Below are 27,552 nucleotides of genomic sequence, written 5' to 3' on the forward strand. Positions count from 1 at the left end.
TTTATACCATTTTTAACATACACTTAACATTAACTGCCTCTGTGACCGAACGGTTACCATGTCGCACTGCCACGCAGAAGTCTCAGGAGAAATATTTGTATGGCCTATATTTATTTATCTCGTGAGTTTGGGTGTAATTTGTGATTGTCTATTGGTCGTATTCTAGAACTCTATCCAATGCTCAAGTCAGGATTGCACTGGCAACACAAGCACTGGAAATACGACCCTAATGGCAGGAACTTGAGTATGATTTCGAGTGCTTTAAACCATATTCAAATCCTGACTTGAGCATTGAGTAGAGTTCTAGAATACGACCCTGAGTATCCAAGTCCATGGCACCCGCGACACAGGGTTTCCCTAGTGCGGGGTACGTTGAGTGTGTGCGTTAAAATATATGATAATATTTCCAGCTATTAGAGAAATTTTTGAACTACTTATTCTATAAATCTGCTAACTAAAACGCGACTATGCATCGTTAGGGTAACTTCCGATATGTCACGTGTACACGTAATTTTAACTGTTTTTAAGAGAGTTTTGTAATCTATCTATCTATTGCTCTTTAAAACAAATTTTTAACCATTTGTCGCTTAACCGCGTGTTAGTTAGTGGACGGCAGAAATCTAAACGGCACTGATTAAATATTTAAATAAAAATGTTTTATATTACATATCACAACTTTCCTTACGATAAACAACCTAAAAATCCAAGAGTTCGAAGCCTTTCTTCTTCTTCTTTTAAATGTTATGGCCCCATCGAAATAATCAATGATTTTGCCAATGTCAAGTAAAAATAACTATGTACGGTAGTTTAGTATTATTATAAAAATTATACAAAAAAAATAACAATTTCGCCAATGTCCTGTGATGATTCATAAATTTTTTTTCATCTTCGAATCCTTTACAAAGATAAGACAGCTAATAACACGTGACCAAATCAAAGAGTACAGCAGTAATGCAACGTACGAACCTAACATCGTATTTAACCGGTTAACCCCGACGTCATTCATTACGACTACGATCGATACATTTGTAATGTGTTGTAAGTCAAAATACCATTTTTTTTGCTGAAGTTTGTTTACATTTAGTTAAGTACCTAAACCTTTATACCATAGCCATCGAATATATAACCAGAAATAGAGACGAAATAATGCATCCCTGGCAAAACCCATCAGTGAATTGTACTGATATCACTTTTAAATATCAACTCTCGTTTGCGCTGAAATAATACAGCGAATGTGTGTACGTCTCAGAATATTCCAAAAATATTCTGTATTTATTGTAATAAAGATATTTCCAACTATGGGGGCTATTCCATTCGGTGGTGTGGGAAAAAACAGCAAAACATCTAATTACAAAACAAACGAAATCACATTTCATCATCAAAGCAACTAGCAAAGCTCAAGTTAAGCTGGTCAATTTGAAGAGAAACAATTGACGACACCCGTCAATTGTTTCAAATTCGGGCTGGCCAACCGGAGCGCATTTGTCACAATTAAATGACATTCATTTCGTCTCTATTTCTGGTCACATACTCGATGACTATAGCTGTTGCATTTTCTGTTATTTGTATCGTGCCTTATTAACTTTAGTATGTAAGGAAAATGGAGTTTATTTTTATAGAAAAAAAATTTAAATCAGAAGTACCTATATAACGTTATAAACCGTACAATATTTTCGTTTATATATGTATATTGCTAATAACTAAATACTCGTTGGGTAAATCATGAATTCATGACACATTGTAAACATACTAAGTACAAATTGCCTTTGAACATATTCTTGCAAAAACTATGTTGTGGGAACTAAACTCAGAAACCTTTAGACCTTAAATATAACACTACATTATGCAAATGGTAGATGAGTAAGTTTATGTGATAACACCAAGCTCCTCCATCGTCTCCAGATCCCGCATGAGCATCTGTATGGTCTGCTTGGTGCGCGGGAAGTAGTCCGCTGTCTCGTCGTCCTCGAACGACGGATCTTGAGATTCCAGCTCTGAAAGTAACGTATACAAATTGAGTCGTCGGCTGAAGGTCACAAAATTTAAGACCTTCGTGGTTATAAATTAAACGGTTATCGCTAATTACGTCCACTGTATCGCATGTGTTCTTCTTAGAATGGTATCCGTTTTGATTTCGGTATTTTCTCTGGTTCTGTGGTCTAGGAACTCAATCACAAAGTGTCTATTACGTTAACTACATGACAGACTTTGTTGAGTTTTCTTAAAATACTTGAAATTTAGAGTTACTGTCACGTATTTCATATTTTGATACTTATATAGTTATTTTGGCCTCTTTTGCATGTTGTGTTCACATCAAGTAGGATACGTTCTTATCGTGTCACTATATAAATGAAATACTTGTAGTTTGTATCTTCTTCTTCTTTATTTATTAGTGGCTTGTTCTGTCTCTTTGTAAATTCCGCCTATGTCACGTAGGTAGCCTCTACACGGGAGGAGTGGATTTATTTTCAAATATAATTTTGACCCTTACAAGTTTGTATCTGAATTGTATCCAGTTTTGTGAACCGAATAAAAAAAAATACCGCTACAAGTAATGGAAATGAACGTAGTCGTCGACTTCGAAAGAGGATAGATGGATATATGTCTGCTGTTGAAGCTGTCATCTTTTTTTTAATATATTATCAAGTGACGGGACGAACATGTCGTGCGCCTGGTGGTAAGCGAGACACCTGTCCATAACAGTTGCAGTGCCACTCAGAGTTTTCAATCACAAAGATTTGAGAGGGGCACTGCCACTGTGCCCGTCACCCTGAGACATAAGTTGACAAGTTCCATGCGCCTGTAGTTTCACCAGCACCTAATTACAATTAAGGAATGTAATCCGCATTTTCTGGGATTTTTACTAGATTTTGAAATCCGGATTTTAAAATCGGATGCGGATTTTTAAGATATTTTTATTCACGCTTCCGCAAACAGTTTTTTGGAATTTTGTATACAACAGAATCCTCAATGGGTTAAATGATTTTTTATTTCATATAAAAAAAATTGTTAGGTTATTTCTAAATATACATACGTTTGATATTTTTTTTACATTTAATTGACAGTTCATGGTGTATTTGTTAAACTTTTTTGTTCTTGTATTTTTTCTACGTTACTGAATTTTGAAATATTTAATGGCTTATGTTCAATATTTTTTACCCATATTATTTAAGAAGACTGATTTCCAGAGTGGGAATATCTCACGATAGACAAATTCTTTGCGTAATTTCGAAGAACAAGCAGTATTCCGCCTCGGCCTCTCTACCACCGGCCATCTGCATGCGTTTAACGCTTTGTCATCGAAAAAATGATATAATGATAAGATAAAATGGAGCGATATACTATCGAATAGTATATCACACCATTCTTTCTTCACAACTCTACACCAACAAGAAATAGCTCCAAATTACATCCAACTCACAAGCAATATTTAGTTTTCCGAAAAAATCCGGATTACCTACGAAATCAGTCTTCGAAATCCGGATTTCAAATATGGTACGAACTTGCATTCCCTAATTCCAATTATATCATAAACAACCCTGTATTTAACCCGGTTACCATGCCGGACTGCCACGCAGAGGGCCAAGGTTCGATTCCCGGTCCGGGAGAAATATTTGTATGGCCTACATTTAGTCTCGTGAGTTTGGGTGTAATTTGTGGTTGTGTCTATGTGTGTGTCCATGGCACCCGCGACACAGAGTTTCACTAGTACGGGGGCTATGTTGAGTGTGTTGAGCGTGTGTGTTTTATAACGCACCCGCGTTATAAAAAAAAATCAGTGATAGTCATTTAAGTGCAAAAGGTCAGCCGGTGTCTCTGGTGGATATATCCACTGTCCGCCTTGTCCTGTGGAGGGGAAGGTGTTGGTGAGACGGTGTAGGAGGCTCACCTGCGACCTGCGCCTCTATGGAATCGAGGCGGGCGTCGATGAGCGCCTGGCAGCGCTGCACGTGCCGCAGCAGCCGTTCGCGGCACGCGCTGTTCTCGATGGCCGCCTCGGGCAGCGGCACCATCGCGCGCTGCGCAGCCTCCGCCTCCGCTGCAAAGCGTGCTGCCCATTAAACCTGACCACTTACGAGTCTATACAACCTCAAATTGCTTTGGTTGATTCCGGACATCGAGTATATAACCAGAAATAGAGACGAAATAAGGGCCGGCCATCCATCCCTGCCAACTCGTCAGGTAAATGGGCCTTATGGGCCTTATCACTTTTAAATATCAACTCGCGTTTGCACTGAAATCACAAATTAGAAAGCTGAAACAGTACAGCGCCTACAACTGACCTGTGTGAACGTACCCGTAGTCCGTATATTCCAAAAATATTGTGTATTTATTAATTGTAATAAAAATAATATCTCTAACTGTGGGGCTGTCCATTCGGTGGTGTGGGAAAAACAGCAAAACATCTAATTACAAAACAAATTTCATCGGCAATTAAATATTAAATAGGTAATATTCAATTTTCGTCCATTACAGCAAAGCTCAAGTTAAACTGGTCGATTTGAAGTGAAACAATTGACGACACCCGTCAATTGTTTCGAATTCGGTCCGGCTAATCAGAGCGCATTGATATGGTATAATGTGGTATCACCGTAATGATATGGCAAAATAGTTTTCAAACAAATTAAATAACATTTCGTCTCTATTTCTGGTTATAAACTCAATGATTCCGCATAAGAGTCAAGGTGTTGAATCATTCACTTTGGAAAACATACATAGTAAAATTGAGGAGATACTCTGATTACTACATGGTGTGAAATCACGATTCCTAAACATTTTCACGACATTAAAAAACATAAACTTGCCTCGAAATTTTACAAGGAAACCGCTGTATCAATAGGTACTTTACATAAACCAATGATTTTTTAACTATCAACTGAACTAAATAGAACACTGATTCTATACGATATACATTTTTCCTGGCCCGTCTCCACGGTCCAGTTTAGAACTCGCGCGAAAATCAGCCCGACAAGTGTTGAGTGGAAACCATTTTGGATCTCAATCTTTAGAGCCAGCTCAAACCGACGAACAACAAGGCAAAGGACATTAAATTTATCAATGTATAGTTTACGCTACCATAATTGTACTAAGGTATAAATTTCAATGCTCTGAGACGCAAGAGAAATGCGATGCTCCAATGTCAGCCTGAAGAGGTTTTTACTTCAAAAATTACTTCTATAGTAATAGGAGTACAGTGACATTCGTAACATTTATTTGTAGAACAACTCAAAAATTAACAATAAAAAACAAATAAAGTATATTAATCTCGTTGTTTTCAGTATCTTGGAAAACCTTGCAAAATATTTTTTTATTTATTCTTATTTGCACAAAATGTAGTTTGCTGATGTTATTTTAGGTTCTTAGGCTTAGCATTTAAAATATACCAAAATTTAGCCTGTGTGAATCTGGGAACTCATCCCACAGTGTTTAAGTAGGCAAGGGTAATTTTCTCGAAATAAAATTTAAAGTAGCTGTATTTTGAGCGGTGAGGAGGCAACCCTCAAGTGGAGGTGTTTTTATCAATAAAATTGACCATAGTTAACGGCCTTAAAATATTCGCACTATGCTTCGTTTCAATCCATTTGAAACAAAAAGAAAACAAACAAATCACTGACCCGACCATAGACGGTTTAGTGACGGCCTATTGTAATGCCAACTATAAATCGATTAATTAATTGAATGAATCGATTTGGTCAATTGAGTCATGCTAGCGATTTGCTTTATATAACCTATGGAATATTAAAATTTAAAATTTTCAGAAAATCTTAATTTTAAATCCTTCTTCAAATCCTTACACTTAGATAATTGTTCGATTACGATTGAAATTTTTGATTTACTAATCGATTACAAAAACTGTACTTGAATGAATTGAATATTTTTCTTCCGTACAGCACTATACAACCATAGACTATTCATGCATCTATAATTAAAACATAACTTCACTTGTTGACTACCATATTTCAAGTACGATTTTGCGATGTTACTAAAATCAATATTGTTGGAAAAGGTGATGAAATATCATGTCAAAATCTTCGAAATATACGTAAAAGTGTTACTTGTTCGATTTATTGAGTGATTGTTTTAGAATTATCACTAAACCGTTTTGTTTACTTTTCGTCTAAAAGGGATTGGAACAGACTTTACATCCCAGAAGTCTACGTTAATTAAAAAGTCTTTCTTTACCTTGAACAGTCTTCGCCAGTCTCTCCAACTCCGAAGTACTTATAGGCAAATCCAAAGACGCTCCTCCAGGACTTGAAAGGAGACCACTAAGCAACGCTTGAGATCCCAAATGGTTATCCTTCTGCGAAAACCTCTCCTCGTGTTCCTCCGAAGGTGGAGTTCTAATATCCAAAGGTGCGTCTTCTTTCATTGGCAGGTTCTCTTTGCCAATATTACTGATCATAATGTTGAGATCGGAGTAGTCCGAATTGAGTTTCTCTTGAGTCATCGCTAGTTCTACTGTCTCCCAGTCTTTGGCCCAGAGGTAGAGTTTGGGATGATCTTTTTTCCTGTACAATAAGGTTGATTTTATTATAAAAAACATTTCTCGAATTAAGGTGAATTAGAGGAGTAAAAATTTATTTTATTAATAATTTATTGCAAAAGACGAAACTAAAATAAGATCTTAACATCAATCATGCACTTGATATTAAGAGCCTGAAAACCTTATTACAATGAACATGAGCCCCCAGCCATAATAGACTGGACAGCTTTCAACTCCTAAGTTCAAAATGGTGCCAATAGATGGCGCATCGAAATGTTCTATAAATTTTTTAATTAAAAGTATTATGTATTTATTGTAATAAATAACATCTCTAACAATGGCGTGCCGTACAATTCGGTGGTGTGGGACAAACAGCAAAACATGTAATTACAAAACAAACGGAATCAGATTTCATTGTTAATTAAATATATAATTTTCGTCCATTATAGCAAAGCTCAAGTTAAACTGGTCAATTTGAAGTGAAACAATTTGATGACACCCGTCAATTGCTTCGAATTCGGGCTGGTCAATCGATTCAGTTGTCATCGTAATGTTATGGCAGAATAGTTTTCAAGCAAACTAAATGACGTTTCGTCTCTATTTCTGGACATATACTCGATGGTGACGTGACTTACGTGGCCACGTAGTACTTGACCCGGAGAGCGTGCAAGGCGTCTTCGATCCTCAGCAGATTGCCCGAGAGCTCGTGCGAGCGCCGCAGCGTGTCGCAGGGCCGGGCGCCGGGCAGCAGCCCCTCGTACATGCGGTCCTGGTCGTGCAGGAAACGCTGCGAACGCCGCCCGCGCCGCGGGTTTAGGCAGATGCTGCAGGTGTACTTCTCGGGAACCTGCAACCGCGACAAATCCATTTCACTCCTCTCCCGATCACTTGAAGCGATCGATCGAGATGTGACTTAGATCTCGAGATGCATCTCAAATTCTCCAAAAACGCTATAATCATTGGCATCTTTGATGACATCTCAACGGACCAAAACTTTATCAAGGAAATAAGATCTTAATATCGATCTTACACTTGCTTGATTTAATAAAATGGATCGTAAAACTTGCTTGAAATGAATATCGGTCACCTGTCGGCCGGACAGCCTTTAACTACGTAATGTAAAGTTGTACCAATAGATGGAGTGCAGTCAAAGCGGGACAGATGTAAATTGTTATTGTTTTAAAAACACGTTTATGATAGTTACGAAATGTGTCATAATAAAAAAGTTAAAAACAACTAAATAATTACGTTTAATGATCAAAAATTTAAAAAAAGAATTTTCTCTACACATTAGTATTTTTCGCATCAACCCTATACATACCTCAGATTCCTTCTGTATATTGTGGCAAAGTGCATGCTGCCAACAAAGGCAGAGTTCGCATTGCACCATAAGGCCGTCCTCTTCGCGGAATCCGCAATGACAGTTTATTATCTCTTCCCGTTTCATATGCACTATCTTTATGCGTTCGCCAGCTGGAAATGTTATGTTGAATTTCAATTATGATTATAATAACAAATCTCAATATTTTTATTAAATATCATGATTATGTTTTTACTACCATGAGATTCATTCATTTTTTGTAAAAGTTCTTCACTTGTTTGTTATTACATATTGTTGTATCAATCCAACAAACACAAGGAATAAATCAGTGTCTGTCACCTGACACTACAATATTATTTTTTTTATTGAAAAAAAAAATCAACACAAGCAAAAGCAAATGTTTTGCACAATTTAACCTTCAAGAGTCGTGGAGTATCAAAGTAATCACTTTTTTATTGGACGATTTATGTTTCTTTTATCCATGTTTCTCCCAACAGTAAATTTCATAGAAAGTTTTCAAGTCATGCAGCTACGCAGGTTAATTTTATTATAAGCTAGTTGGAATTTTACGCATCAGGATTTAGATGGGGTCTAACGTTCTCCGTCCGAAACAATTACTGTCAAATGAGTATGTCGACCAAATTAAAAAACAATGTCAAGCAATGATATTATACTTGATGTCAAGTATGACGCTTCATTCGAGTATTACTTGACAGAAATTCTTTCGGACGGATATCGGAAGGAGGACGAAAGTACAGGGTCTGTTCTTTATATCGTCTGTCCGAATCAACTGTTATAACCACCATTCCGCAAATACATCTTAAACTAGCGTCAAACTCATTGGAATCAAAGAGCTTTATTCATATCATCTGCTAAATTTTAAAATGCCGTAACTACAAGCACAATATCGGGCAAATAAAGTTTAATATATAATTTTTAGATCACTTTTAGACATATATTAAACGTGCAATCATAAAATTATCATGTAATTATATCTAGTAATTCCGTTTTTTATGCCTTCTCAAAAGTTCACATTAATGGAGTTACGAAATTTACGAATTTAGCCGACGATCATGTAAAAAGTCAAGACATATTATATTAGTGGAAAATGTTATCAAATACGGCAGTTAGTGAGAAGGACGATATGTGCTTCAGTCTTATAAGTCAAATACCTTTTAACAATAACTTCACTACGAACTTCAGAAAAACATTACTAAAAAAGCACTTACATTCGGTATACAAATAGTTATTAGCACCCTTTTGTTCCTCATTATATTCCGAAGACACGAGCTTCTGTTCAGTGGTCTTCGAATCAGGCGTTCCCGACCTGGGATAGCTCGATCTGGTTTCTACGTCGGAGTTGTTCATCGTGAACCATTCTTCATCCTCACTCATTGCCTTCTTCGATATTGTTGCGAATGTTTTTCTTTTCTTGTCACTCTTCCTTTTCTCGCTTGCTGGTCGCGTCACTGTGTGAGTCGAGATGGCAGTTTCAAAATCTAATGGTTCAACAACAGGTATTTCTATCTTTGGTTGCAATGGTATAGTCTTCTTTTCGTCTGTTTCATCCTTCATTTCTGGTGTTTCAGGTTCCTGTTTTCTAACTGGTAGCAACACCTTCGGTCGCTTTACTGGTCTATTCAAAGCCAACCTCAATTTCGGCGAGTCTTGAGATCTGGGTATTTTCTCTGGCAATTCTGCTTTTATTGGTAATTCTTGTTTGATTTCTGCTTCTTTTGGTTCCGGTTTTGGGTCTGTGTATCTTCTGGGGAGCCGTGGCAGTTTCACTCGGATTGTTTTATGTACAGCTTCGTGTCTCATTCGGTTTAATTCCATTTCAGTAGGTCTTTGTCTTGCGTATGCCAGGTCTAGCACTTTAGGTGTTGCTCCTAACATTTTTCTCAACTCCCTGTGGTAATGCTTTATGTGCATCTTCAGGAGCGTATCATTCCTGAAGTTCTTGTAACAGCCCTCAGCCGGGCATCGCAAAAGATTCTCTATTATTTGGACTTTTAGAGATCCGACGTATACTGAAAGAGACATAGGACAATTATAACACCCTGAAAGTGTAATGAACCTATTGATGCGTGTTAACGAAATGAAAGACATGTGCCAAGGTCGTATATGTTAGCAAGTCTAATTTTGAACGTTGAGTAGAAACTCGAGTTCTTAGGTTTCGTGATTGTTATACATTGGAAATGAAACTATTATTTTTTATTTAATGTCTTTTCAAACAATCCCGAAAAAAGGGCCCCAAAATTTAGCTTCTTTTAAAAACATATACGTGATTTAGATCCGAAAAAATGTTTCATTTCCACCGAGTAAAATATTTTGTTCTTCAATTATTTACTTGCTCCGGTTGCAATGTCTAAAACTCTTACTTTGTGTTAGTTAAACGGTATGATTTAATCTTTCAACTTTTTGCAGAAGTTTGCACGTTACACAATTGACTATAAAATTCATTATCCTATGTACAATATCGTTACAAAAATTCGCTTCCATTCCGTTCCGCCATATTATAAATTGAGCCTTAGGAGGTTAAGACTAATACCGTCCATAATCTGCCTTACGAGTGAGTAGTAGGTTTTAATCAATTGATGATTTTAAGTGTAATTTGCTTACCTATGAAATAAAAATTATTTTGAGTTTTGAGTTTGTGAAATACATACCACATCCATCTTCCAATGGCAGGCTTTCGTTTGGCTGATCGAGAGGCGCAGTTGGATCCACAACAGTGACACTGTCACTGATGCCTGCAGCGGCGGGATCCACAAGCGATGGCTAAAATGCGAAAATGATCTACTCGCACTTTTCTATTTAACCCTTTCATGACCGGTAACAGCATAGTATAAATAAAACAATTATGGTAACTTCATACAAATGTAGCATGGTGACTTGTATGTGTGCTCACCCACATATACAGAATCCGTGCAAGGTAACGCTCAAAACTTAATTTTCAAAATGTGGGTCTTTTAAAAAAAATATACATTAGCGTAGTCGTAATAAAGTATCACATCACGCGTAAAAATACTGAGAGCTAACTACTGTCAGTTGTGAAGTGCAACAGTTCAAAGTTTGCTCTTTACGCTAAATGATAATTATTCCGTAACGTAAGTAAATTTATGTGCAATATTTAGACATTTATGCAATAAAATACAAAATGCTTTATTTCTCTCAGAAAGGTGTATAAATAGTTACATTTCTAGGGTCGGCGGACTGAAGCACATAAGTCAAAAAAGTGCTTCATTTGTTAATATATAATTATATTTTTTTTGTATTGTTTTTAGTGTTGGAAGTTAAATACCCTCTAGAATTTAAAGAAATTTCGAAATTTATAAAGTAACAAATTAATTTGACTTATGTGCTTTAGTCGGTAGCTGTATTAATTTAAATGAATGATGTTGGATTTTGACTTATGTGCTTTAGTTTGCCGACACTAGATTTCACATATAATAACAAGTTCCTTAGTAAGAGCTGGAGTCTGTACTAGGTTGGGGACCTGTGTTATAGATCACCAGGCTCACTCCCTCTAGGTGTACAAAGAACGTAACATTATTTAAAAAAATATATGATTGTATTAGAAAACATTGCTTACGTTTCATATTAAAATCGATTTAAATGTATTACGTCAGTGACGAAGCAAGGTAGTTGAGTCCCGAAACATTTTTATTATATTGTAAGTTTAGAGCTATAATATAGCTCTAATAAATATATTATGTATGCATCTGTACACATCGCGCGGCGTTCGCGCACACATACAAACCGTGCTGTTACATTGTGCGGACTTACAATACTTTTATTTTACTATGGTAACCTCACTCACCCGTTGATAATACTGCCTAGGCACCTTCAATCTGACACTCAATCTTTTCTTCTTGTCCTTACCCAATTTCTTTAGGCTCAATTTTTTCCTCTTTACAATAGGCGATGTCGTACACAAAGTACCAGACGGCAACATCATAGGTCCTTCTTGTTCGCCACTAGGTGTCACTGTGTACCATCCCATGCGCCGGGACAGTTTCAAATGTACCCCGAAGTCCATGAGAGCATGTTCAAACGGTTTTAAAGTAAGATCTGGTTTGCTTTCTAGGTATACTCGCATGTCGGTTTTAGTGTGGAATCGGCGGTCTTCAGGGCTGTGAAATGGATAATAAATAGGTGGTTTTTACACAAGATTTTGTTTTTCTAGTTTTATATAGACGTAGTGACAAAGATAAAGAAAGAGATGTTTAGGAGGTTCGGACATGTACAGGATGAATTGACGCATGATACACTCGCATATAAATTTTTGGTGACATAAGTATGCTTCTTTTTATGAAAACTATGTTGAAATCGAGTTTAAATTCCTGAATAAATTTGGTTTTGGATTGACTATTCTAAACAATTTTGAATTAAAGATATTCCAGTTTGAAGTCTAGGAGGTTATATGTCACAAAGTTGAATAAAATATATTCAGTGTATAATTTTATCAAAATAAACTACAAAAGCCTTAAACAAGAGTTAATAGAAGCTGAATAGTGCAGTGGGACGTGAAGAAAGTTCAGAGGAATAAATTTTAATAAGGTGGGTCAAAAGGCATGAAGGTAAGCCATAACAAAAGAAAACGAGTTAATACATACTATGCCCTCATAACTCAGGCACAAATTATTTTTTTGTAAAGCATGCCATCTATCCCTGATATCGGGAACTTTTTGGCAATATTACCACTTCTCGCGTGGCTTCTTTGGAGGAGGAATTATCTACTTTTTTTTGTAATGATGTAGTTAATATCTTATTGCAAATCTCTACATAGGTATCACCAATCTATACGTAGGAATTGAAAATCTCCTTTTGGCGGTTAAATGTCGCTCAACGTTAAGAAACCGACAGTTGTAAATATCAGTCTAATTACTCATTTGAGTTTCATTTAAATATAATTTTAACACCGGCGAGGCGAGACGAGACGAGGATTGAAATTTATATAACATTTTAATTCTCTCCTGGCCCATCTTCTGTGGAAATGGTCTGGATTGACGAGGATTTAAAAGGATATAAAATATTTATTGGTGTAATATTGAACCGTATTGCTGCCTACATAGAGTATTATACTCTGCAACGGAAACACATATCACGATCTCGCGAGTGCCCGCACGGTCTCGCGCGAGCTCGCGATTGCAATTAATATCACTATGACGTCACAAGAACTATTTAGTGATGAAACCTCCTTCCGCTCGCTCTAAATCGATTGATTGAACGGAATACGCGTAAACACGCGTATTCCATTCAATTAATCGGTTCTAAATAGAATAATTTTTGTTCAAGTATTTGTTGATTACAAGTAGTCGTAATATTTATACAGTCGAAAAATACTAGAATAAGATAGTTAAGTCCTTTATTTTACTCGTTTTTAAGAAACGTTGATTACTTAAAAAAAATTAAGACTTTAATTTTTAATCGACTTTAAATATTAAAATTATTGTCCTTCCAATAAAAAGAGCTTATTATATAACATCTTTTTGTCATAGAAGATTTTATCGATTAACTTAAATAATGAAAACGCACCTCAATATATGAACTTGCGACCGCCTTAATTAATTTTACCAAATGGTTTTCTGTTGGTAATTGATCAAATTGATGAATGGCAAGAGAAATGAAAATGTTACCGCTGACAAAATATGGTAAAATCTTATTAATCAGAAGAGGTTTACTTAATGATGGCCTCGTGTGAAATTTTTGTGATTTGTTTATTATTTCTCGGATTTCTAACTCTGCTACTCTGCATATTTGGATAGCATCTTAGGTGGGATAAACTAGACCACCTTCGTCCTCGAAAGCAACGAACTCATACGTTTGAAAAACTTCACATCTTTGTACAAGACTGCGCACTGTTAATTCTTTGTATTATATATTTTTTTGTATTAATCGTGCTATATATCCGGCGATGTATGTAATTATTTGACATTCGAGGCAATGTGCTGCAAAAATTATCGAAATTACAGATACTACTGATGATAGATACTACAAAACTGAAAAAAAAAAACGAAACGTTACTAAACGTATAACAAAACAGTTCTACAGGTAGAATGTTTTTATAATATTGCTAAGGTCATAATAATTTCCGTCCCTTTGTTTTCAAAATCGATCAGAATCGAGAACAGTGTTGCCTAACGTAACCATCACTGAATGTTAAATTTGGTCAAAGAAATGTACCAGCGGCCGTACCGCGAAACTGAATGCATTATAAAAAAGTGCGTTTGTTCGATATTCATGGCATATTAACAAAGGATCACAAATATATAGCACCAAGTAAAAGCCACAATGTGTTACAAATCATGAGGCATACACTCGGTTGCATATTTGTTTTCTCGAAACCCATATAAAACCAAAATAATTGTTTATAAAATAAATTATGCATCTTCTGATTACAAAATCATTTGTCCGTGGAAGGAAACGTCCCTGTTCACTCGTTTACCCACAGTTATGGTGCTTTTGCAGTTTATAATGGCACAATTATGCATTTTTCGCGTATTCGACTGGTGTTTATCTACGATAACGGTCGAGGGCGTTCTGAAGTGTAGCAGCGGCAAGTAAGTGAATTTCACTTACTTTGGGCACGCGAAGTACGTACACTTACGGCGTCTATCTAGATATATGTCTGTGGTTTCATCGGATTCTTCTTCCGTTAACAATTTAATAATAATAATTTACGGCACATGTTACTTCAGCCGCGTATTTATCACTAGATTAACTAAACAGCTATCTATCTATAATCACACTCGCGCGAATTAATGGCAATTTCCTGGTGGAAATGGGCCGGCGAGATTTCAATTCTCTTCTCTCCTCGTCTCGCCTCGCTGGTGGAAAACTACCTTTAGACAGGCCTTTTGAAAAATCGAATGAATTTATTTAATTCAAACTTGTAGTTATGACGTTTGCAGACACTAAAGAATTCTTTTAACTATAATTTCGCTATTGTTCTTTCATCTTTTCGTTGTTCTGACCATAAAAGATTTTGCAGGGAAATAAAATGATATTGATAACTCAGAAACAAAAATCAATAAGGACAAAACAATGAAATTTATTTGTATCACAACGCACCTGAGGAGAACAACGTCCCATTTCCCGGCAGAGTGGCCGAAACTCCTGCGCACCATGTGCTTGGTCCATCCCGGCGGCAATCGCTTATCCTCCACCTAAGATAACTTTCTCATCAACATTTAAAATATGGAGGTCAAGTATCTATAAATGATTTGACCCGCGTACTATTAATAGGAAAAGAATACTTATATAAATTTTGTATCAGCCAATAGCGCCTAAACCCTGTCTGAGATCCATGCCCTCTAGTGGAACTTATATGCGATTATATTACCGTATATTTTCAAACAATAATATTCATCATCATATCAACGAAAGCAATACACGCAATATACAAGAAAACGAATAAATAAAATAAGATATTACAAAACAGCCGAAATATGTTATGTGCACTGTTGGACACAGGGCTCCCCCAAAGATCGCTACAGCGTTCGGTCTTGCGCTGCTTGCATCCCACTACCTGTACCAGGTCATCTGTCTACCTTGTGGGTGGTCTGCGATCTGGGTGGTGCTCGAAAACTCTTTGGCCAAACCCCCAAAAGAAGGCGATAACGAATTAGTAATATTACTTTCAGAAAACTCACACAGCAACATCTGGCTACCTGATGACCATTCAAGAAACCCCAAAACTAACCAGTTACTTGATGTTTATTTTTCATTCTTTAGGCACATTGATTGTCAGTATATTTAAATTTTAATGCTGCTGATAAATTAACCCCTATATTACCTGGACACTTCGCCTGGGCAGCGCGTTCTTGGCACTGTCAATCTTCCCTTCGTATTCAATCTCGCTGACGGTTCCTACTGGCTGTCCGTTCACCCACTTGCAGCACCACTCACCCGGCAGCAAGAAGCTATCCGGCATCTCCGTACTCTTACTCTTCGCCAGCTCCTCCGTTTTCTGAAGCATCTCCTTCCTCATCTCCTCGACTTGCCTCTTCATCTCCTCCAACTCACATTTCACTTTCTCCACTTGTTTCTTTACCTTTTTCTCCTGTAACAACCTAAGCTTTTTACCTTTCTTTACCTTTGGAAAGTTTTTCTTTCTTTCTTGTTTTATTTTGGGTTCTTTCAGATCTGGTTCTGGAATTTCAAGTTTAACTTCAGCTTTTACAGCAGCAATTGTTGTAGTAGTAACACTAGTGGTAGGTGTAGGTGACTCGGTATTGACTGCGTTTAGACCACCCTCGAGTTTGTTAATAACCTCCTTAATTCGGTCGATGACCTCTTCGTGAGCTGCATTGTCGGACTTTTCGAATTTCTCTAGTTTTTCTTCCTCAGTCACCTAGATATAAAATGCTATATCAATGTTTAACTTTACAAGTTTAATTAATTAAAAATAAAGCTTAACATAGTTTATATGTTGTGGATACTTATGACTTATAGTGTTTTAGTTAACTTCTAGGCTTGAGTTAATTCATGAACTAGGAATTGTTAGGAATGAATTCCTGACACTGACCGAAATGAATTAGTTCCTTGTGCACAATCTTATTAGTTCACCTCTCTTTTAGTTCAGTAGGAACAGTTTGTCTTTGCGGAACCACAGACGCGATGCTATCTTAATAGTTAATCTGTCTTTCGAGTCAATTAATCGACTATCATTGTTTCTAGTACAAGTTTTAGTGAGATGAGCGATTGAACCTTGCCAGCCCGTTTAAGGCTTAAATATAAACTAAAAGTATACAATAAATTTTTCCATATTTACTTTCATTTTCTTTATCAAATTTAACACACTTACACACCATGTGTAGGTTAAGAAACAAAATAAAAAACTTAAATACAACAAATATGCCTTTTGAAATAAAATTATAACGTAAAATTAAAAAAAAAAATAGTTTAATAATGTAATGTAAATATTTATAAAAAATTTATATTCCAAAAACACAAAAAGTATAGCAAAGAGGGGAAAAATACTAAAAAACAGTCCTATTTAAATTAATAAATTGTTTAAATGGATTGTGTTATTCTGTGTCCTTCAAAGAACGAAACGGTCCCTATTCCTTCCCAATTGCCACTGAACTAAGGAACTAAAAGACCGAATTAATTCATTTGTTCAAAATAAGTAATTAGGATTGCTACCTCTAAAGACCGAGCAGGCACAACTCTATTAAGTTCGTTTTTAATAGACTTGTGCAATGTGGCCTTGAGCAAATGTTTTTGAATAGTTTATATTTTCATGTGAATGTTCAAATTCAGTTTTCCTTGTTTTTACCTCAATATTAATTCAAATCTATATTATAATGTATATTCAAACTTACATCATTCTCGTGTTTAATATCTTGAGTCTCGGGAGCACTTAATGTCTCACTATTCGCCATATCAACTGACACATTCAAGTCCTTGTTGGAGTCGTTCAGAGTTTCAATCTTAATTTCTTCTTTCACCTCCAGAGATGATCCCGGCTCTTCTTTGGTTGTATCTACTGTGCCAATTATTGATGCTACAGCATCTAAAAAAAGGGCAATATACATAAAATACATCAGTCTTATGAGTTGTATATATAACTGCTAACTAATATGTGGCAACCGTTAGTTGAGCAATGCACAACGGGAAGCACTACAGCTCCTGTACCTATCTGGAAAATAGGGAGGGTACTGTACGTGCATCCGGGACGGCTCACCCAAGGCACTAGCCTCTTGAGAAACGGATGGAGTCAGTGACAACCCTTTACACTGGCTGATCCGGTGTCAGGACCTGAACTTAGAAGGTCCCTGCACTTGTACAGAGTACCCATCTCGTATACTCTAAGGGAACTTATATAGAAAAGAACATGGGGGTTCCTAACTAATGTTGTCTTAAAGATTACACATTCTAAGCAGCTGAAGTTTAAACTCTCCATACTTAATTTTCTTTTTCCACACAGCCCTATTTCCCCACTTTACCAAGATGCGGTATTTTCACGCCATGTCACTGCTCTCTACTGTGACCTCGTGGATTTACATGGAAAAATATTCTCATATAAAATTTAACTTACCAGGAATTTCCTTTTTCACCTCCGCATCTACAGATTCCATTTTAATTTTCTTCTTTATAACTTTTGATTTCTTTTCACTGGATTTCGCCACTTTAGGAGTCTTATTTATCGTACTTGGAGTCTTGTTCGACGTGATTGGAGTCTTGTTCGACGTACTTGGAGTCTTGCTCGACGTACTTGGAATCTTGTTCGACGTACTTGGAGTTTTGTTCGTCGTATTTGGAGTCTTGTTCGATGTACTTGAAGTCCTGTTCGACGAACTTGGAGTTTTTTTCGACGTATTTGGAGTCTCAACTTTTTTCTTCTTTTGTCCAATATTAAATAGCTCCTTCACATTGAGTTTTCTCTTCATTTCACGACGCTCACTTTTGGAACTTAGATAGTCTCTAGTAGGGTCGAAGAGATGGGTGTGGAATGCAGGTACAGAGGCAGTTGAAGGAGCTGTGGTTCCAGGACCAAGACCATCAACAGGTGACGGAGTAGATGATGTTGATGGAAGATTAGTATCAATGGTTAGAGATTCTCTTTTCATAGGCTCTTTTAGTTTTGAGAGTCTAGTCGTCGTACATGTCCAACGCACTCCATCATCGAACATTATTTCGTATTTTCCTGGAAAATTTCATCTTTTAGTAAGAACAAATTGCTTTGTGTAATATTCAAGATCGTGTTCAATTAGACTGTGTTAAATATCACGTAGGTCACGCTTTAGAATTTCGAAATACAAAATTGTATGAAGATTTAACATAAACAATATGGACAACATTGAAGATATTGTAATGTACAATAAGTTATTGAAATGTTGGACATTGACCACCTCTAAAGGTTGCTGTAAGGTATAAGGCAGATTTAGCCTTTTTTTTTTTGAACATTTTTGAATTGATTTTCAAATTCAATGTCAAAAAGTGTTAGAATTTGTCTGTGACAATAAATCACCAAAAAAGGTTTTTTTTTTAATAATATTAAGTGATGGGACGGACAAGTCGTGCGCCTGATGGTAAGCTACAAGCCTGTCCTTAACAGTTGCAGTGCCACGCAGAGCTTTAAATCGCAAAGATCTGAGGGGCACTGCCACGCGCCCGTCACCCTGAGACATTGACATGCCCCATGTGCCTGTAATTTCACCAGACCCCTTACCCTTTAAAACCGAACACAGTAATGCTGACATTATTGACATTGACATGCTGCTTGGCGGCAGAAACAGGTAAGGTGGTAGGACTACCTTGGATGTACTCCTTCACAAGGAGCTCTACTGCTACTTGTATGTACATACACACATCAAAAAAAGTTTGCGATCAATAGCATAAGCTCCTATAATTCTTTAAATTTCACTTTATCAAGAAAAAATCTATGTTGTATGCTTTCTTTAAATAGGAATACCCTGTTTGAAATTAAAATATAAAACTATTTTTTATTATTTATTTTAAAAAATTGAGCCATTAATCATAATGTAATAGTGATAGAAATTTCATAGAAAGAAAAAGACTGTTTAATTAAACTTAAACAACAATTTATTATTAAAAGGTGTGAATTCAATATAAAATAACTCCTCCCCTGGCTCGAATACATGCGAAGATCCTCCTGGGCATGCTGAGGATCAAGTTATCCAGCATTTCCTGGGGTAACCTATCCCATTCTTCAATAGCGGCTTCCCTGAGCTCTGGAACTGTCTGGGGACGTGGCTCACGGTTCCATACTGCTCGTTTAAGAGCATCCCACGCGTGCTCTATTGGGTTTAAGTCGGGCGAGCCGGCAGGCCAGTCTAATCGTGTGATATCGTATTCTTGAAGAGCAGCATTGACTCGTTGAGCTCGATGTGCGGGCGCATTATCATCGACCAGTACAAATTGGTGCCCATGGTTTACTCGGAATGGTCTGACGATATCATCAATAGCAACTGCTTTGTACAGGTCTGCTGCCATGAAGCCCCGATACGGGATCAAAGGCGTTCTAGCTCCAATCATAATGCCACCCCAAAAGGACACCGATTTTCCGCCTTGCTGAACTGTTCCAGTGGCAGTTCTTTGTCTTTCACGGTCGCCTGGTCTTCTCCAGACACGGACACGTCGGTTATCTGGATGAGTGCTGATTCGGGATTCGTCAACGAAGAGACAGTTTTGCCAAATGTTTTCGTCCTCACCTTCTTCATTTTGCCGAAGTCTAGCCCACTGCAATCTTCGTTGTTGACGTTGCCGGGAATTGAGCGGAGCTCGCCAAGACCTCCGTGCTCGTAATCCAGTCTGGTGCAAGCAATTGCGAACGGTCTGCGTGCTAACTTCAAGCCCAGAGGCGGCCCTGACTTCTGCTTTTATTTTAGTGGCGTTGATTGTTGGATCACGGGCTGCCAGCAATCTAATATAGCGCTTTTGGGCAGCTGTCAAAACAGTTGGGCGACCGCTGCGGGGTCGGTCAGCTAAATTCCCCATTCCGTGATACCTCTGCAACGTAGCCACGACACAGGATTGGGATATAGCAAGTCTGCGTGCTATTACTCTCGTGGTGTATCCTTCTTCCCTCAAAGTTACTATTCTAGCTCGTAAAACCTCTGATAATCCTCTTGGCATTTTTTCAATCACAACTTTCCGCGAAAAATATCTTGAATCGCTTATAATTAACTAAATCAGATTTCTGAATGAGCGTAAGCTAGGACTGAAAGCCTTTTTATATAAAAAAACAATTGAACGGGGTCATTGTTTTATGTTCTAATTTATTTTTGAATAAAGAATCTAAAAAGAAGAAAAAATCATAATATAATCTACAGTAACAAAAAAGATTTCAGTTTTTCGAAGTGATCGCAAACTTTTTTTGATGTGTGTATAAGCAAAATTTGAAGTTGGTTCCTTTTTTTAATAAAAGTTACTTTATTATGTAAGTGTTCTACTCGTATTACACCAAATTCGGTTTGAAGGCCCAACCAGCAAAATAAAATCACCTACCTTCACCCAAATCTTCATGAACTGTTGCAATGAAACGTCTATTATCCCTCCACCGGGCCAAGCATCGTTCACCAACAAAAAACGTCACTTTTGGTTTTTCCTCATTTTTAGGTTCCTCTTTAACCTGCGCTATTGGCACTTCGGTATTGAGTGGCGGTATCAGCTCTGTGCTAGGTGTAATCGGAGCTGGAGTAGTTGGTTTTGAACCTATTGGTCTTAGCCGAGGACTGCTAACGTTTATCCATTCGTCGTGCCTATAATATCTAACTGTTAGAAAGAGGTACGCACGGCCACATTTAAGAGTATTGAAATTGACACTACAGATGTCCAAATCAATTTTTCAAATAATTTGTTTACCTACAGGTGGTGGTGTAGCTGTGACATTAAAAACTTAAATTTAACTTAAACTTAAAACTTTAATTTAACGAATTAAAAAAATCTTCTAAAAACTACTTAACAGTAGCGAGGGTTATGGTTAATCAATGTTATGAAGAGACATGAAATGTTCCATTAAATACCTCAATTTGAAGAATAATTTCGTAAGTAAACCGGTGAACCCTTCGACACTGCTACTTATACGTAAAATTATACTAAATAGCTTTCTACCATGCTATATACACTATTTCTAAGCTCATATTATGCACATGTGAAGTTCATGCACTAGTATACGCATTCCGCTGCCGAATTTACAAGTCTAGAATACCTCATATCAAAGCACACATCATAACATATCATATATTTAAATAAATATAATACGACATAATATATATGATTGGTTAGGTATGCTGTCATATCTTGATGAATAAATTTAATATAAAATCTGGATTTGAAAGTATTTATTTAAACAGCTAAAACATAATTGTACAATAACGGACATTAAAAAAATTCCATAAATTCACCACCGAAATTACAATCATATCGCTCTAGTAAACAACTAGATATCTATTGCTATCCAACTAGGCAATGCTACCAGTATAAATGGCGAAATTATAGTTAAAAGAATTCTTTAGCGTCTGCAAACGTCATAATTACAAGTTTGAATAAAATATATTAATTCGATTTATCAAAAGGCCTGTCTAAAGGTAGTTTTCCACCGGCAAGGCGAGATGAGACGAGGCGAGACAAGAGTAGAAATCTCGCCGGCCGTTTTCCACCAAAAATTGCCAGCAATAGCTCGCGCCGTGATTGTGGATGGTGACGATTTAGGGCATTCGATGTAGTTCGTCTAGTGATAAACATGTGGCTGATGTATTATTACGGTGGCTTCATTTGGGGCCTATGCAGTCCTTCATCACTGCGACCACCAACTAATCTATTGTGACCACCACTAAATACAGTTTAGAGCCAAGCCTGACAGTTTTAAAGAACTGAAGAACTTTCCTTTTATGTCCTCTGGTTGAGTGACCTGTGCCTTCCCTGCGGCTGAAGTAACATGTCCCATAAATTATTATGATTAAATATGTTAACGGAAGAAGTGTCTGATCCATCCATAGAAGCCTTTTTTTTTAATCCCAATTTTTTTTTATCACTTTTAACGTATAACGTATACTACTCTATAAAGGCAGCAATATGGTTCAATATCACATCAACAAATATTTCAATTCTCGACTCGCCCCTCCACGTCAATCCAGACCATTTCCACCGAAAATGCGCTAGGAGAGAATAGAAATTATGCCATTCAAATTTCAATCTTCGTCTCGTTTCGCCTCGCCGATGAACAGAACTTTTTAGGTTAATAATTTTTTACGAAATCTGTTGCACTTTTGTTTGTAATTTTTGCTAAATTTATGAACATTTCTTTAAAACTCTTTTTATATTTATATAAACAGTATGTTACTATATTAAATTAAAAAGGTATTAATAAAATGTGTATAATAAAATGTGTACTCACTTATTCATTTTATTTTCATAATGTACCAAGACTTCCATTTCGTCATAGTCTACTTCCATTATTTGAGCGGGATGCCAGGACTCGGCAAAGTCCTTTGCCTCCACTTTAGATCCCACTGAAAGGGACATGCTATTATTACCTGAAAAAAAAATGTAGTAACCTCCATTAAGAACATATTGTGTACATTTTTAGCATAATTCAATTTACATATTAGCATCATCAATGGAATGATTTTTTTTTTGTCTATTTCAAAATATTTGTTACTGCTAAACACATGACTCTCAAACATACATATATGTATTTTCATCTTCTATATTATATGACAGTCATGCATCCTGTCCTATACATCCTACTACAGGCAAAATCTTTGGGCTGTCTGTTTGACTCCACCAATAGGGTGTAAAATTAAAAGCTATGTTAAACAATGAAACAACCAAAAAATATGCCAACCTTTCTCTCCAGCACTAATGCTGTCTTTAGTAAGTGGTTTAACTTTTTTCTGAGCAATCTTAGCTTCGGAATCAGTCAGAATCATGTCCATAACACTACTAGCTACTGCCATTGTTTCATCTTCCAGATCCTTCTCTATATTGTTATTTTCTAATTCATTTTCCTTAGTAAGTAATGAGCCTTGTTCGTCATTAGTTATAATATCACTACACGTAACTTCAGCTTTTACAGCATTATTTTCATTGTTTGCATCATTGTCCATACTTTCAGTACCATCTTCAACACTTTTTGGTACCTCTTTTTCTTCAATAAGCTTTTTCTCTTGATCTTCAATAAACTTCTTAATAGCATCCAAATTCTCCGGTTCAGATTCTTTACTACTATTTAAATTTACTGTGACATCTCCTTCACCATTTAGTTTTTCGTTTTTTCCATCACCCGTCTCCATTTTTTCTGTCCCTATTGAATTTTCGTCAGCCATGTCCCATGGAAATATTGATGGTACTGCGTCTATAATATTAGCAATAAGTTTATACTTATTTTCTTAGTTTTTATGTCTTCAAAAATCATGCACTTACTACATAATAAAACTTAAAGTTATAAAAAAATTTTAATAATAAATAAATATATAAATAATTATCTACAAAATATGTTATGTGTGTAAGTGATAACTTATATGCAGTCACAACTTATGCTACTTGTGTAAATTAATACATAAGTAACAAACAATGCAAAATTAGAATTAGGCAATGCAAGAATAATGATGGATGCTATATGTATAAAGGAAAAAAGTCCAATTCTGAAGAGTAGATCAATTTCAGTAGTTAGTAAAACTTTTTGCCAAATTGTGATATACTTGCAAGTACTTGCTCATAGTGATTATTATGCAGGCTTCTAATGGATGTCAGCCGCTTACTAAAAGGCATGAATCAATGAGTTTTTCCACCAAACCAAACTTTGTACAAAAACACTGCACTTAATACTCATAACACCAATAATAAGTAGGTCTTATCGCCGTCTACCGATCCTTTACCTAAACATAGTAATGAATTAGAATGCTAAGACTAAGTCCGCTTTTTGTACCATTCTGTATTGTGGTCAATAAAGTTTAATAAGTAAATAAATAAATAATTCTATTTTGCATATTAGTTTTTAATACTGGCTTATGAATTGTTATGAATATTTCATGTTTATATCACAGTATACATTAAAATGAAACTTAATTTCACCATCGACATTTGAGGAGTTTCAGAACAGAAACTGTTAAATTGGATAAATTTTGATTTTTCACATTTATTCAGATCAGTAAAAAAATACGAATATCAGAAATATGTTTCAGTGTGTTTGAAACATATTTTTAAAAAGGAATTAATGGTTTATGTTTGGGTTGGATACATTATTCATAGATATGAACAAAAACTACCATTTGGCATTTTTTTTATGATGCCTTTTGCAACATGCAAGCAGACCATGGACCATGGGAAGTTGTTTTGTTATGATCTATTTGGCGTGTTAGGCTCGCCCGCCCTGTGTTAGACTGCCTTCATCTTTCCAATTTCTCCTTCCTTTAGTTCCACATGTGGCACCTCTTCAATCGTCTGTTACTTAGCGGTTTGTCCAGAGCTTGTGCAAGTCTGTTTACACGTCATGAAATTTTGCCCTTTTAGGCTTTTGTCATGCTACTTATCTCCTGTTTGACAGTAGGGATTTGCTTTTTGCTTTTGATTTGAGTAGATAATCATGAATATCATCCATTTTTGTCAACCATGGAGCATTTACCAGAGTTTTGAGCGCACCATTTTGGAACCTCTGTAATATCTCCAAGTTTGATATACTTGCTGATCCCCACAGTTGTAATCCATAACTCCAAATCGGTTTGAGGACTGTTTCATATATGGTTAACTTGTTCTCAAGAGACAATCGGGATTTTTTGCCCAGAAGCCATGCTAATGATCTCAATTTTATTATTGACCTCATCATGCTTCTTTTGTACATGTATTTTCCAGTTTTGTCTGCGATCAAGGTAGAATCCCAAGTATATACAGCCATATACTGCATGCAGAGCAATGGCCCTAACACTGAACCCTGGGGGATATATCAAAGATCTTGGAGGTTGTATCATTAATCTTAACATTGAACATCCAATCTTTTAAATATGATTTTAATAGTAGGTGCATATTGTGAGGTAAAAGTTTTTTTAGCTTGAACAACAACGCACTGTGCCAAAACTTATCAAATGCTTGTTGTATGTCTAGGAATACACCTGAGCAGTATTCTTTTTGTTCTAGTGAATTTCTTATATATTCACATATTCTGTGAACCTGTTCAAAAGTTGAATGTTTTTTTCGGAATTCGAATTGGTGTTCTGGGACCAAGTCTTGATGAAGATAATTGTTGAGGCATGTGGATAATATTTTGTGTGGGTGTAGTGCTAAGTTTGGTTCATCATGAGACTTCACAGTCTGCCATAAGGAATGTTCATTTTTAGATGGTAGAGTTTCATTTTCTATCTTGGCTAGGAATAGCTTCAACTCTGTGGTAGCTTTGTTCAGGGCTGCTTTATCTGCAGGGTGTCGACAATAGTGCTATACTCTTCTTAAAATCCCTCCCTATTAAATTAAATCAATTAAAAAAAAAAAACGGATAATGCAACTGAGCAGTCTTTGTTCTGACACTCCTTAATTATACTTTTATAGCCATTGACAATGACTTTAACTTTTATTATTACTGAGTTATATACATTACACTATGTTATGCACAATTTTATTACTTCCATTTTACCTACATTCCATCGTAGTGGAAAAAAAAGGCATTTAAGCTAAATTACAAGCTCTTTCCATAACGAGTTGTCTATTTGGTATGGAGACTGTGCCTTGGGATGTTGGGTATGGCTTTTTCCATGTTTCAGTTGGCATATAGGTATTATTATTGTATAGTGTCCTGTATAAAATTGGCTGCAAAAATCTTTGGAACAAGTACAACCAAGTCCATGTTGATTTTCTCTTCAGATTTGTTCTGATTCAGCGTATTAAAAAATGCAAGCCTACAAAATGCAAACAAATTAAAACATCCACCTAATCAACTATCATTTATGTACCTGGTTTCAGGACATATTTACTGTCCTTATAAATCTGAAAATCTGTCTTACAGAAATGTCTCGAGCATACATATGTTGGTAGTGACAAATCTGTATTTGTGTGACGTGTTACTTTACTCCATATATCACGAATAGTTGTGTCTTTTGGGAATTTGTGATATGTCACACCGATGTCCTCGTTTCGGGTGGAACACGAGTGACAGTTTTGTACGCAACAGTATTTTACGGCCATCCTAGTGTTAGAACATTTGTTAATAATGTTGTTACATTGTGAAAGTATGACATGTAAATGTATTAATGAATTAAACAAAAAGTGTGAAACTAGAAACAACTGGATTTAATTGTAGAAATTTGGTTTTAAAGTTTGCTGTATTAGAATTTGGAAATATAATGACGGATATGAAAATATGACAATAATGTTGACAATGGTTCAGTGTTTAGTCTTATATCTAATTTATAATCTATTCACTAACAAACATTAAATTGCGGGAATTACATATTTGCTTTCTTAATATCATTAAAGCGGAAGTACAGGCAAGGTAACGCCGAAAACGTTTTGGGTTTTACTTAAATCATGCAACTTTAAGAAATGGCGGCTTATAGATGCATGTACCCATGAATTGTGATTATGTAAAGCGTGAATGTGCAATGTTATTGTTGTTAATGAACACCATGAAACATTTATAACGCCGTTAAAATCAATTATCAGCTAATCTTAGCTGTTGGAAAATCAATCAAGTAGTCACCCAAAATTGAGACAATGTATTTGTTAAGCATTTCATTGCACTCTCAACAACGGGCCTGGTAATTTGCAAATATACTTCAAAAATATTGATTATTGCAGGGTATAATAGTATAGATAAACACAAACCTAATCAATGTAGATATTCAGGTTTCACGTTATTTCGCCACACGATACCTGGCACTGGTATAATTAGCAATAAAACTATTATAATTAATTCAAAAAATTAAGCAATGAAATCAATACTCCATCCATTGATATATTGCACCAAAAACACGTTACACTATGTTGCGCGTAAAAATATTTGCGAGCACACGCCATCTTTGTTTCGTTTTTTTTTTCGTATCGATCGACAACACATGTATTGCTAAAAAACTTCTTAATTAAAATTCTTAAAAAATTCCTATCGATTACGAATTACGAGCATAATTTTAAGTATGTATACATACGTAGCATTAGTGAACATATATACACAATTTCAATCAAAAGCTGTAAGAGAAATAACAGCACTATTTATCCCATACGTCCACCAGCCAACAAAAATCGATAACTTTTCTTGATGACGCAAAACTGATAACAAAAT

The 27,552-nt window shown here is 36.0% G+C and overlaps 1 protein-coding gene across 1 annotated transcript; it reads right to left on the minus strand.

The window, feature by feature from the left end:
* Positions 1-1,858: 1,858 nt before the first annotated feature.
* On the minus strand, positions 1,859-26,460 carry LOC113232742 (PHD finger protein 20-like). The gene is made up of 16 exons (XM_026467519.1): positions 26,228-26,460; positions 23,131-23,640; positions 22,681-22,819; positions 20,790-21,043; positions 17,857-18,465; positions 17,141-17,331; positions 15,610-16,167; positions 14,886-14,980; positions 11,632-11,944; positions 10,478-10,589; positions 9,038-9,838; positions 7,809-7,960; positions 7,123-7,334; positions 6,184-6,512; positions 3,890-4,039; positions 1,859-1,994 (listed from the first exon to the last, which is right to left on the minus strand). Exons 1-16 carry the CDS (start codon positions 26,457-26,459, stop codon positions 1,867-1,869), a joined length of 4,785 nt encoding a protein of 1,594 aa, XP_026323304.1. The 5' UTR covers position 26,460; the 3' UTR covers positions 1,859-1,866.
* Positions 26,461-27,552: the final 1,092 nt, after the last annotated feature.

This window comes from Hyposmocoma kahamanoa, unplaced genomic scaffold (genome assembly GCF_003589595.1).
Source record: "Hyposmocoma kahamanoa isolate Upper Pololo Valley unplaced genomic scaffold, ASM358959v1 78, whole genome shotgun sequence".
Classification (NCBI taxonomy): Eukaryota; Metazoa; Arthropoda; class Insecta; order Lepidoptera; family Cosmopterigidae; genus Hyposmocoma; species Hyposmocoma kahamanoa.

Bases quoted from the DNA above. Each gene is read 5' to 3' on its own strand.
- LOC113232742 (XM_026467519.1), bottom strand. From the start codon at position 26,459: ATGGCCGTAAAATACTGTTGCGTACAAAACTGTCACTCGTGTTCCACC. The intron at 23,641-26,227 runs GTACATAAATGA...CTAATATTATAG, and splicing joins TAAATATGTCCTGAAACCAG to ACGCAGTACCATCAATATTT. The intron at 11,945-14,885 runs GTGCGTTGTGAT...TCCATTTCACAG, and splicing joins TGGGACGTTGTTCTCCTCAG to CCCTGAAGACCGCCGATTCC.